The 13,555-nt window shown below is 37.9% G+C and overlaps 1 protein-coding gene across 1 annotated transcript in view; it reads left to right on the top strand.

Annotated features, from left to right (window-relative positions):
• Positions 1-2,505: 2,505 nt before the first annotated feature.
• LOC137248829 (protein sidekick-like) overlaps positions 2,506-13,555 on the top strand; it is a 90,892-nt gene continuing 79,842 nt past the window's right edge. Inside the window, exon 1 of the mRNA XM_067779725.1 lies at positions 2,506-2,581. Within this exon, the coding sequence (XP_067635826.1) occupies positions 2,506-2,581 (76 nt within the window). The remainder of the gene's footprint in view (positions 2,582-13,555) is intronic.

The raw sequence follows: 13,555 nt of genomic DNA, 5'->3' as shown, positions 1-13,555 counted from the left end.
GTGGACTAAGTTTAGTAAAGTTATATCGGTTTTTGCTCAAGTTATCGTGTTAACGGCCGAGCGGAAGGACAGACGGTCGGCTGTGTATAAAAACTGGCCGTGGCTCCAACCTATTTCGCTCATTTTCACAGAAAACAGTGACCGTCATAGAATCTATGCCCCTACCCAATTTCAGAAGGATTTGTACATTTTTGTTCGAATTATGGCATTAAAAGTATTCTAGACAAACTAAATTAAAAAGGGCGGAGCAACGCCCATTTTGAAATTTTTTTTTTATTTTTGTATTTTGTTGCACCATATCATTACTGGAGTTGAATGTTGACGAAATTTACTTATATACGGTAAAGATATGCAATTTTTTTTTTAAGTTTGACTTTTAAAAAAATGTTTTTTTAAAAAGTGGGTGCATTCTTCATTTTTGCTAATTTTAATTTAGCACATATATAGTAATAGTAGTAACATTCCTGTCGAATTTCATCATGATATCTCTAACGAATGCCAAATTACAGCTTGCAAACCTTTTAAATTACCTTCTTTTAAAAGTGGGCGGTGCCACGCCCATTGTCCAAAATTTTACTAATTTTCTATTCTGCGTCATAAGGTCACACGCCTACCCAGCTTTATCGCTTTATCCGTCTTTGGCAATGAATTATCGCGTTTTTTCAGTTTTTCGAAATTTTCGATATCGAAAAATTGGGCGTGGTTATAGTCCGATATCGCTCAGTTTAAATACCTATCTGAGATCAGTGCCCAGGAACCTACGTACCAAATTTCATCAAGATACCTCAAAAGTTCTCGTCTTAACGGGCGGACATGGCTCAATCAAATCTTTTTTCGATACTGATGATTTTGATATATGGAAGTCTATATCTATCTCGACTCCTTTATACCTGTACAACCAACCGTTATCCAATCAAATTTAATATACTCTGTGTGCAAAGCACGTTGAGTATAAAAATAAATGAATGGCGCGATAACCTCCGAAGAGATTTAAGACCGAGCTTCTCTTCCAATTTGCGTCGTGCTCCTCTTGATTTTCCCTACAATATGCCGACTCCGAACTGCATCTGCAAAGCAGATGAGTTTCCACTGGGAGCTTTTCATGGCAGAAATACCCTCGGAGCGCTTGCCAAACACTGCCGTGGGGCGACCCCGCTTAGAAAAATGTTCCTCTAATTAAAAACCTTACTTCTAAAATTTTGATGTTCCTTTGCCCGGGGTTTGAACCCAGAGCATACGGTGTGGTAGGCGGAGTACGCTACCATCACACCAAGGTGCCAGTATTTTAGGATGTGAAGCGCGAGCCATCCATAGGCTAGTAAAGACGTTTCGGTGGGAAGATTGTTGCACTGGAAGAGTATAAAAGCGGCGTACAACGAAGGTACGGCAGAGAGCTAGATTTCAATGCATTGAAGTGTTATTCTCTAATACTAAGAGAGAATGAACACGGCTGAAAACTTTGGTTTATATCTTAAACCTTTTGGTCTGCGTATATGACCCAACTTATTTTGGTTTTAAATGCATACCTTGCAAAGTTTAAAACAAAACGAGCTAATATGTCTGGTTTTGAAATAAAACGTTTTGGTTTAAAATTGTCTCCAAAAATTACTATTTTTTCAATTTCTGGACTAAAATTTAAAACCAAGTATATTAAAAATTGGTTTTACTCTCTCACCGTTTGTGATATAGATCACAAATGTTCAAAAACGCGGTACGGGTAAAACTTTTTGGTTTAAGTTTTAAGCTTTTCATTGAAACTTAGATATTTTAAGTGTCTGGACTGAAATAAAACCAAGTTATCTTATAAAGTGCTTAAAGTTCTTTAATAGTTTTAAAAGTAGTACAAGTAGCTTAAAATCAGCAGTAAACTTTGCTAAGTTTGAAAATAAACTAAAATTTCGACCGTGTACGCTCGATTCCAAAAGCTCGTAAAATCGATAACCCAATTTAAACAATCGGTAGCGTTGACATTAGTTTCACATCTCTACTTCGAATACGTTCACTAACACATTTATGCATGTTGACAACTCCTGCCGATAGTTTGGATTTTATTGTGCTACCATTTGCGGTTCGTTTCACATATTTGATGTTGCTTCTTTCTTGCTTGCAATGTGGTTGATGCTGCAGTGAAATGCAATACATCTTGAATAAACAAAATGCTTTTATGAGCACATTTTTACTTAAGCATAACGACATGTTGCCCTATATATAGGAATGTATGTCTACATATGTACATACATATATACTTGGGTACATGTTCCTAAAAATGTTGTCAGACATCATTGCTGTTTTTAGTTTTACAAACTGAAAATTGGTTGCCCTGTATAAAAAATAGATGAAGTCAAAATGGTTTTTTTTTTAGAAAGTGGCTGCACATTCCGTATGGAAGAAATATAGCAATTTTAAATTGGTGCTACATAAGTTGCATGAACTCATTTTTAAACTTAGGTACTATACACAAACTATGTAGGTATTTCGTACGCATATCTAATACGTCAAAATCTCATGAGGCAGAGTATAATAATTGAAATAGGCGGCCGTCGTAGTGTAGTGGTAACGTGCCCCGCCTACTACACCGAGCGTACTGGCTTCAACTCCCGGGCAAATTAACATCAAAGTTTAAAAACAAGTTTTTTAATAAGCAAAAGTTTTTCCAATCGAGGTCGCCCTTCGAGCGTACATCTGCCATGAAAAGCTTCTCAGAAAAAATTAATTTGCCTTGCAGATGCCGTTCGGGGTCGGCATAAAACATGTAGGTCGGTTTCAGCCAATTTGTAGGACAAATTAAAAGGATCACGACGCAAAAAAATAAAAGCTCGACCATAATCTCAACGGAGGTAAATCACGTCAAGTATTTTTTTAATGTTATTGTTGTTCTTGTAGCGATAAGGACACTCCCCGATGGCCTCGGGGAGTGTTATCGGATACAAAACGTTCTTCTGGTAACAAGCGCCATTAAAGTACAAACCCGACCATCTCGGGAACAATAAGTATGAGCACATGAAACCTGCTAGATCATGTCGCCCTCCCACCCCCTAGATCCATGAGGAACATGGGGTCGCCAGATCCTCGGCTGTTAAAGAAACAGGATTCACCACGGGGAGGAGAGGTTGATAATTGGGATGGAGAAACTGTAAGTTGGGCTACACAATCATCAATTTGGTATTTTAGTCGCCTTAACGACAGGCATACTTGCCGCGGGTATATTCTAAGCCCTCTAGCCCGCTTTGGGATTTTTGTTATACTCAGTTGAGCAGAGCTCACAGAGTATATTAAGTTTGATTGGATAACGGTTGGTTGTACATATATAAAGGAATCGAGATAGATATAGACTTCCATATATCAAAATAATCAGGATCGAAAAAAAATTTGTTTGAGCCATGTCCGTCCGTCCGTCCGTTAACACGATAACTTGAGTAAATTTTGAGGTATCTTGATGAAATTTGGTACGTAGGTTCCTGAGCACTTATCTCAGATCGGTATTTAAAATGAACGATATCCGACTATAACCACGCCCACTTTTTAGATATCGAAAATTTCGAAAAACCGAAAAAGTGCGATAATTCATTACAAAAGAGAGATAAAGCGACGAAGCTTGGTAGATGAGTTGAGCTTATGACGCAGAATAGAAAATTAGTAAAATTTTGGACAACGGGCGTGGCACCGCCCACTTTTAAAAGAAGGTAATTTAAAACTTTTGCAAGCTATAATTTGGCAGTCGTTGAAGATATCATGATGAAATTTGGCAGGAACGTTACTCCTATTACTATATGTACCCTTAATAAAAATTAGCAAAATCGGAGAAGGACCACGCCCACTTTTAAAAAAAAATTTTTTTAAAGTGAAATTTTAACAAAAAATTTAATATCTTTACAGTATATAAGTAAATTATGTCAACATTCAACTCCAGTAATGATATGGTGCAACAAAATACAAAAATAAAAGAAAATTTCAAAATGGGCGTGGCTCCGCCCTTTTTCATTTAATTTGTCTAGGATACTTTTAACGCCATAAGTCGAACAAAAATTAACCAATCTTTTGAAATTTGGTAGGGGCATAGATTTTATGACGCTAACTGTTTTCTGTGAAAATGGACGAAATCGGTTGATGCCACGCCCAGTTTTTATACACACTCGTCCGTCTGTCCTTCCGCATGGCCGTTAACACGATAACTTGAGCAAAAATCGACATATCTTTAATGAACTTAGTTCACGTGCTTAATTGTACTCCCTTTATCTTTGTATGAAAAATGAACGAAATCCGACTATGACCACGCCCACTTTTTCGATATCGAAAATTACGAAAAATGAAAAAAATGCCATAATTCTATACCAAATACGAAAAAAGGGATGAAACATGGTAAGGTACTTGGATTGTTTTATTGACGCGAAATATAACTTTAGAAAAAACTTTATAAAATGGTTGTGACACCTACCATATTAAGTAGAAGAAAATGAAAAAGTTCTGCAGGGCGAAATAAAAAACCCTTAAAATCTTGGCAGGTATTACATATATAAATATATTAGCGGTATCCAACAGATGATGTTCTGGGTCACCCTGGTCCACATTTTGGTCGATATCTGGAAAACGCCTTCAAATATACAACTACCACCACTCCCTTTTAAAACTCTCGTTAATACCTTTAATTTGATACCCATATCGTACAAACTCATTCTAGAGTCACCCCTGGTCCACCTTTATGGCGATATCTCGAAAAGGCGTCCACCTATAGAACTAAGCCTCACGCCCTTTTAAAATACTCATTAACACCTTTCATTTGATACCCATATCGTACAAATATATTCTAAAGTCACCCCTGGTCCACCTTTTTGGCGATATCTCGAAAAGGCGAACACCTATAGAACGAAGCCCCACTCCCTTTTAAAAATACTCATTAACACCTTTCGTTTGATACCCATATTGCAAAAACAAATTCTAGAGTCACCCCTGGCCCACCTTTATGGCGATATCTCGAAACGGCGTCCACCTATGGAACTAAGGATTACTCCCTTTTAAAATACTCATTAACACCTTTCATTTGATATCCATATCGTACAAACGCATTCTAGAGTCAACCCTGATCCACCTTTATGGCTATATCCCTAAATGGCGTCCACCTATAGAACTATGGCCTACTCCCTCATAAAATACACTGTATTACCTTTCATTTGATACACATGTCATAGGTTAGGTTAGGTTGGGGTGGCTGCCCGAGGGCACACTTAGGCCAGTAGTACTAGGCCCGTTGTGATACCACGAAAAACACCGTTACCTCTCCTCTTCGAACCATTTTGAGGACCTGATGAAATCTACCAGGTCCTTGACGTCATGCTCCACAACCTGACTCATAGTATCAAGAAATGGAGCTCCCAGAAAGCGCTGCCGTGCTCCGCTTAGCGCTGGGCAGTTGCAAATGAGGTGAACCACCGTTTCCTCCTCCTCATCTTCTTTACAACTCCTACAGCAACGACGATAAGGCGCTCCTAGCCTTTCTGCATGCCTACCTATGAGGCAATGACCCGTTAGTGCCCCTACAAGTGTGGAAATTGTATCCCTTCTTAGGTTGTAAACGTGACGGAACCTTTTAGGATCCCATTTAGGCCAGGTTTCTTTCGACGTTCGACATCCCGGTGTTTGTAGCCATCTTTCGTCGGCTTGACGGTAGATGTGCTCTTTTAGCATTAGCTTGCATGTGGCCAGGGGCATACCTAAGCGTTCTTGTCCAGGAAGAACCTGCTTGGTTGTACCCTGCCTAGCGAGTTCATCTGCAATACAGTTTCCCTCGATATCCCTATGCCCAGGGACCCATGTGAGGTGTACACGGTTCTGTTGAGCCATCTCTTGAAGAGATCGGCGACAGTTTAGTGCTAGTTCAGAATTGAACGAGTGGGAGCCCAGAGATTTTATGGCAGCTTGGCTGTCGCTGAAGATAAAAATTTCTTTGCCGACAATGTATGTCCCTATCCTAGCTGCGGCTTCCATTATGGCTGCAACTTCTGCCTGGAATACACTGCAGTGGTCGGGTAGTCTGAATGAGAGCTGGAGGTCAAGGTCCCTTGAGTATACTCCACCCCCAACTCTACCGTTTAGCGTGGAGCCGTCCGTGTATATGGAAATGATGTTGCCCATAGCAAGGCACTTGTCCGACTCCGTCCAGTCATCCCTGCTGGGTATGTTTATCTTAAAGTTGGTTTCCGCAACTGTTGTGGTCGCACAGCGATCCGTGCTAGGAGGGAGAAAACTGTATTTGTTTAGTATACTTGAGTGTCCTGTGGTCCTGTTGTTCCAGCACGACAACTCCCTTAGACGCAGGGCTGACGTTGCCGCTGCTCGATGACCAGCCAGATCCAGTGGAAAGATGTCAAGAATGACCTGAAGAGGCCTGAAGAGCTTCGCTAGGCGTTGTTCTTAGATACACATGTCATTCAAGCACATTCCAGAGTTACCTCGGTTCATTTTCCTACATGGTTATTTTCCCTTATGCAGTCACCATAGCTCTCAACTGAGTATGTAATGTTCGGTTACACCCGAACTTAATCTTCCTTACTTGTTTTTTTTTTAATAATTGATTAGTAAGTTTCATAGCTCTTAGTGATTAGGGTTTGAAAATAGCGACTAACATGTGAGCCACGCTTAAATAAATGTGTTTTCCACACAGACCATCGTTCAATATATCAAATTCTTTCTGAGCTAAATATTAAAATGTAGATTAATGGATTTTTCTATGTTCAATACAAGACTACTCGCGTCTACCAAAGCGAGGTATGGAAATTCCAAGAATTACAGAGCTAGAGGTACTTAGCGTTAACGATAATAAGTTCGCAGGTCCAGCGTTTACGAATCTCTTCATCGCTTGTATCGGAGAAGGCGTCGTCCCCCGCTCATAGGAATATCAAAAACTGGTCCTTTTGCTAAAACCTGATAAGATGCGAAGGTCTGTTCATTGATTACTTTGGATATTAGAAATGCTTTTAATACTGCAAACTGGAAGCAAATAATGACGAATCTTTGGCACATCTACTTATTTGAGCAGAATAATTGGAAGCTATTTTTGCGACAGAGTACTTCTCTTTGACACGGATGTGGCACCAAAAAAAGCACAACATTAGCGGCGGCGTCCAGCAGAGATCAGTTCTGGACCCAACGCTGTGCTATGCAAGGTATGATAGTGTGCTACAAATCGTCCTTTCTGGAGGCAGCTAAATTCGCGGTCATGCAATGGCTTTTAGAGTTATAACACGATTGATGCCTAATGAAAGTTAGCGCAGAGAAGCAGCGACGATTAAATAAATGAATTCTGAACTTCAATTGTAACTTTCTCAATTTGATTTGAAACTTTCTAATTTAAAAATAGAACTTCTGAACTTTAGTATGGCCAGTGTTATTCAAGCTATTTTGTATCCTGGTAGCTTAGTATAATACGGTCTCAAATATCACATATTTCTTCATAACTAACGTCAACTTACATGTGTTCTCTCCACAGTGTACACTCCTCATGCAATAACAGAACAAACTCTTCCAGTTCTAAGTAGATTGTGATCCATTAGGATATTGGCACTCACTTACAAAATTACCACGATTTTATATTAACAGTTCCAACTAAAATTATAGAGATGCAACAAAATAAAAGCGCAAGACCCCACACTCTACAACTTCTCAGTCAAGACATAATATTTTCTCGATTTCCTTTTTATGCATGTAAAATTATGTAAGTGTTAAATTGGTAACGTGTGCAGCTGTTGCAGGCTTCTTCTATATCATCTTACAGCTTTGGTTTTGCCATAATTGTGTATTTATTGTTGTTGGTTAGCATGCTTTTATTTTCCCTATATAAAGTGCACAAACTTTTTACCGTGCTCTCAAGTACACTTTGCATAAATGGTGTCATTGTTTTTGTATGTGCCGGTGTGTATACTTCCCAGTTCATTTGAAGTTGTTTACTTCGGATGCATTACACTAAATTATGTTGCCCTACAATACGCGGGCACCTCAATCGCCCCATTTATCAGTAGAAATTTGAGTTGCATAGAAAGACGGTACCTACACAGGCTGCTTTGTATTCTATATTAAACGGCTACCGGCTTTGTGGTTTCCACGAGTGGAGTGGCTTGCGCATTGGAGGCGCGCATGCGCAACTTCATATTTGTAGTTCTTCTTCACCCTCAGCATGATTGCGGCGGATTAAATTGCCATACGCAATTAAAAATAGCTTCTCTTTATTTTATCACCCTTTCTTTTAAGCATTTTGATGAGTGTTAGCTTTGCTCGTGGCACATATGCCGTTTTATCAAACTTCTTGATTTATTTTAACTGAGATTCTGCTTACGATACATTATTTGTAATTTGATCACTGTAACCAATAATCGAACACTTGGTGGGTTGATGCTTTTAAAAAAAAGTAACAAAAATTTGAAAATTTAAGCCCAGACTTTGTATGACGCGCTAACACTGCGTCCCACACACTCACATTTACATTCACATGAAGGGAATTGTTACAAACCCCGTGGTAAATTTCAAAGAAACGACTGATGAATCCCAACCCACTCCAGCCAGGAATTTTCAGTAAGAGAGTTAGAGGCGAAGAAGGACAGGCAAGAGCTAAAAAAGAGAGGGTTCAAGGATATAGTGAGGGGAAGTGGGTACAGAGAAGGATGGCTAATGAAAATTACGTCTACCGTATTTGATGAACACTTATATAGCGTAATCTTTTTACGGCAGGAAATTAAACCTCTCAGTCCAACGTAGCACTTGATAAAAGTTCGAATTAATATTTTAAGTGAAGTGGCTTCCAAGGCATTTATGCGCTGATTCTCTCCGTGATCACAGTAGGTACATTGTCTTTGTCTTCTCAAATGCCAGACCCATTTTTTTTTTTTTTCTTTATCTAGATCAGCAACGGAAAATAAGCGGCCTTGCTTCCAGTCTCGTTTGAATTTGAATGGTTAATAGAAACTTATATACGATGTGAAGCTATTTCTAACAAAGGTTATCGGATTAGGGGGCTTAGAATTTACCCGCGGCAGGTACGTCTGTTGTAAGAGCCAACTAAAGTACCCAGATGATTCAAGTGGTTGTTTAGCGCAACCCTTTCAGGGGATAGTCAGCGAATTTTATAGCTTATCCAACCCAATTGTTAACTTAACTTACCCGTGGCGAATTATATTTATTTAGCAGCCGAGGCCCTGGTAACCCCAACTTCGTCATGGAAGTAGAAGGTGTGGGTCGGGATGGCCCAGATTATTTAATGTGGTCATATCAAATCTTCCTCGTTATCGTCGAGCTTGTAACTTAATGGTCCTTGTTATCAGAAAGTACCGGATCTATATCCGGCAAAGGATCATCATCATCGATAGCACTCCCTTAACGCTTCGAGGAATGTTTTTTAACAACAACATGAGTGACCGATTCTTCACCGGTTTGTTATCGAATAGTTATCAATTTACCATCCAAAAGTTACCGATTATTTGTCGAAAAACTATCGTTATATTATCAAAATATTATCGATTTGCTGTCGAAGAGTTGTTATTTAAATGTTAAAAAGAAATACTTGGCGCGATTTACTACCGAGGAGGTAAGAGGCAGAAAAATGCTCGCAGTGTTTTATATCAAAAGGTTATTTCTTTGTTATCGATTTGGTATAAAAAATTTATTTTTTGTACTCGAAAATTTATCGAGTGGTTCTAAAGCAACTAACAAATTTTTATCTTACATATATCTATTTACAATCGAAAAGCTATAGATTATTTATCGAAAAGTTATCGGCATGAAATCGAAAAGTGATCAAATCGTTATCGGAATGAGATAATTTTGCTTACGCGTGTTATGGATTTGTTATAAAAATGTTATCGATTTATTTACGGAGTGTTTTCAATTTGTTATCATCCTGTTATCGATTTGTCACCGACGACTCCTTGGTTTGTTAAGAAACAGATACCCATAAAAAGTCGATTTAATTTAATGACACATCTGTAAACCGTCGATAACAAGATGGTAAAAAGTTCATAAAAATCGGGTGACGCGGCTATAACAAACCGATAGAAAATCTATACCTCGGCAATGAAAATTGGTTATCGAGAAAAAGGCGATAAAAAACAAATCATTGTCGATATCGGTACGAAGAGATTTTAAGCCGAGATTATCTTCCAGTTGGCGTCATGTTCTTTTTTTTTTTAATTTGTCCCTACAAAATGGCTTAAAGGTTTTCGCAAACTCCGAACGGCATCTGCAAGGCAGATTAGATCTCACTGTGGAGTTTTAAGGACAGAAATCACTTCCGCTTATAAATACTTGTTCGTAATTGAAACACTTTTTTTATTAATTTTTGATGTTGCTTTGTCCGGGACTTGAACCCTTTGATTTGGTAGACAGAGCAGGCTACCACCACATCATGGCATCCGCCGGCAATTAAAATTGGTATTGGGAGTTTCCGTGAATGGAAAGTGCCTAAAAAAATTAGTTTATTTGTAGAATTATCGGTATTTGCATAGATTGCTGTTGCATTGTCTACACTTTAAACAAAAGCCAAAGTTTTTATTTGCCACATTTTTTGGTTCCATTATTGATGGCTTCACATAAAATTCGTTAACCCCTGATGTGACCTTAAAATTGTGTAGCCAGCTGTTAATTAAAACACAAGTTGAGCAAAAATATGATGAATTCTAGAAGCAAAAAAAAATTCCCAGAACACTCAATATTTATTCATGTCGCATTGATATTAATTTGCAAAACTCGTTGAATGTGTATTTTTTCAATAACTTACAATAATTGAAAGAAATCTATCAGTTATGTTTGAATAACACTTTTAGCAATGTACACTATTTATAATATGTTTAGTGAAAAAATTTGATATTTTATGTGAAAATAATTTAATGTTCATTTCACATATTTCTATCAAATTTTTTTGCAGCTTAGTTCGTTGCAATTCAATAAAATCTTTTCATAACTTTCATATAAATGTTAAACAGAAAATGTTGCATAAACTCCAAAACACAACAGAAGTGAAACATCTTTTTCGGCTGATTCGAGTTGTCACGTGATGGAAGGCAAGGGTTAAGTATCTCTCAGGCTATTTCCACAAAGAAAAAAACAAGAAATAATAAAAAAGCAATACAGATTGCCTTTACAAACTTCAATCTAAGCAATTTTCGCAATATAGAAAAAAAGTTTAACAGCATCTATCCACCAGCCTTTAAATTGAGCTCGATTGGCCACCATTAGATTTCGCAAAGCTGTCCAATAAAATTCATAAAAATCACAAAAAGTGTTCTCCCCGTCATGGAATTAAAGGGGGAAGACTTCGGCACTTTTCTTCACTTACATAAGTGTAGACAAACTTGACTGAACGAGCAAGCCATTGCATTTAATTTAAAAAATGTGGCAACATCGTTTTTTTTTTATTCCACCGCTCGGAAGTCAACTACAGCGCAGTATAAATCGGAAGAAATCTGTCAGTTACAACGCCAACGCGATATTGAAACAAGTCATACCGAATTGCGAAATCCTTTCAATTATATTTAATTAAAGTCTCAACGAGCTAAATTCTAAAGTAGTAGGGAGGGTAAATTGTTAGTACTATTTTGCTACTTTTTCACTACTTTAGTAATGTGCGAAAAAAAGCCAAACTCGATATATCTGGACATTGGAAATGAGGACATAAAAGAAAAGAGAAAACAGTGGAAAGGAGAAAAAAGAGTAAAGGAAGTTGGAAGAAATCAGAAAAGTAAAGAGAACAAAAGGAAAAAGGAGAGCGAGAGTAAAAGTAAGATTAATGGTTTGGCGGCCACCGTGGTGTGATGGTAGCGTGCTCCGCCTATCACACCGTATGCCCTGGGTTCAACTCCCGGGCAAAGCAACATCAAAATTTTAGAAATAAGATTTTTCAATTAGAAGAAAATTTTTCTAAGCGGGGTCGCCCCTCGGCAGTGTTTGGCAAGCGCTCCGATTGTATTTCTGCCATGAAAAGCTCTCAGTGAAAACTCATCTGCCTTGCAGATGCCGTTCGGAGTCGGCATAAAACATGTAGGTCCCGTCCGGCCAATTTGTAGGGAAAAATCAAGAGGAGCACGACGCAAATTGGAAGAGAAGCTCGGCCTTAGATCTCTTCGGAGGTTATCGCGCCTTACATTTATTTTTTTTTTTTTAATGGTTTGAGGCAAAAGAAGTCAACAGATGAATAAGAATACATAAGTAGAAGATTGAGAGTAATAGTATGAGTTAGTCTTGGATAAGAGCAAGCGCGACAGGCGTAAGAGGCTCAGCGGGAAGATATACGGAATATTGAAAGGGATAGGGAAGATGAATGAACCGACTAAGGAAAAGTGGGGTCCTCACGAAGCGGCCAGTTCAATCTAACCTAAAGATAAACTAAAAAATGTAGAGGGGAGTATTAGGGCAAAAAGTTAGAGTTATTCAGTACCGTTGACTAAAATTTTCCATTTCCTATCAGGAAACGAATATAAATCCCTCCACGTTACTTCATATTGCAGATGGTCATAAATGCAGTACTTTTTAAATGATACTGAAAAAATCAAATATGAGGGCAAGTATTGTCAAATGGAACTCCATTTTGTAATATTGACTTCTCCTGTCTGGTTTATAACGTCATGAGTAGTATTATCCAATTTTCCAAAAATTCGTGCCTATTCGTTGATATAAACTTTCAGTGTGAGACAATTTCATTTCAGTTATTCGGGTTTATACCCAATAAGAGATTAGAAGTATTTACTCCAAAAATTAAAACAAAAATAAGTTTTGACAAATATGTTCGTGAATGCCCATAAGCAAGTTTTTGCTACACAAATTCTGTGTAAGTTTATGCACATTTTTTTTGATATATTCTACAAAAAATTGTTCACGCCTAAATAAATACATGTATATTAGGCCGGGTCGATTTGTGGGGAGGCAAAAAAATCCCCATTGCTCTGTGAAAATCATATTCTAGGGATCAAAATAAGAAACTTTTCCGAAGGAACCATACCTCTAAAACGAATTCTGGTGTCCCCCCCTTTGGGTTGTAGGGGCAAATTTTGAAAAATCCCACTTTGAAATGCCTATATTTTTTCTTTTTGGAGTTTATTTTTCTCTTTATTTAGTCAGAACATATGTAAATGAAAAAATGAATTTAACTTAGTAATAGAAAAGAAATTTAAAAAAATTATTAGAAATTATCGTTTTTACAACCCCCTTTTAAAACCGAGGCATCACTGTGATGCATTTGCATGTCGTAAACATAGTTGTGTGGGTTTTTTATTCAACCGTTTTAAAAAATGAAGGTATCACTGTGACACAATTGCAGATCGTAAAATTGCTTGTGTTGTTTTTTTCAAGCCACCACAAGACACAGCAGGTAGAATTGAAATTGCCCCTACCCAAAAGTTCGACCCAAAGGGGGGACATCAGAATTCGTTTTAGAGGTATGGTTCCTTCGGCAAAGTTTCTTATTTTGATCCCTAGAATACGATTTTCACAGAGCAATGAGCGATTTTAAATCGACCCGCCCTAATGTATATGTATCTATCATTCACTTGTGTGGTAGCTTTCATCAATAAACGTACAT

This window comes from Eurosta solidaginis, chromosome 4, assembly GCF_040869045.1.
Source record: "Eurosta solidaginis isolate ZX-2024a chromosome 4, ASM4086904v1, whole genome shotgun sequence".
Classification (NCBI taxonomy): domain Eukaryota; kingdom Metazoa; phylum Arthropoda; class Insecta; order Diptera; family Tephritidae; genus Eurosta; species Eurosta solidaginis.
The sequence above is the reverse complement of the archived record's forward strand: the minus strand, read 5'-3'. Positions and strand labels throughout refer to the sequence as shown.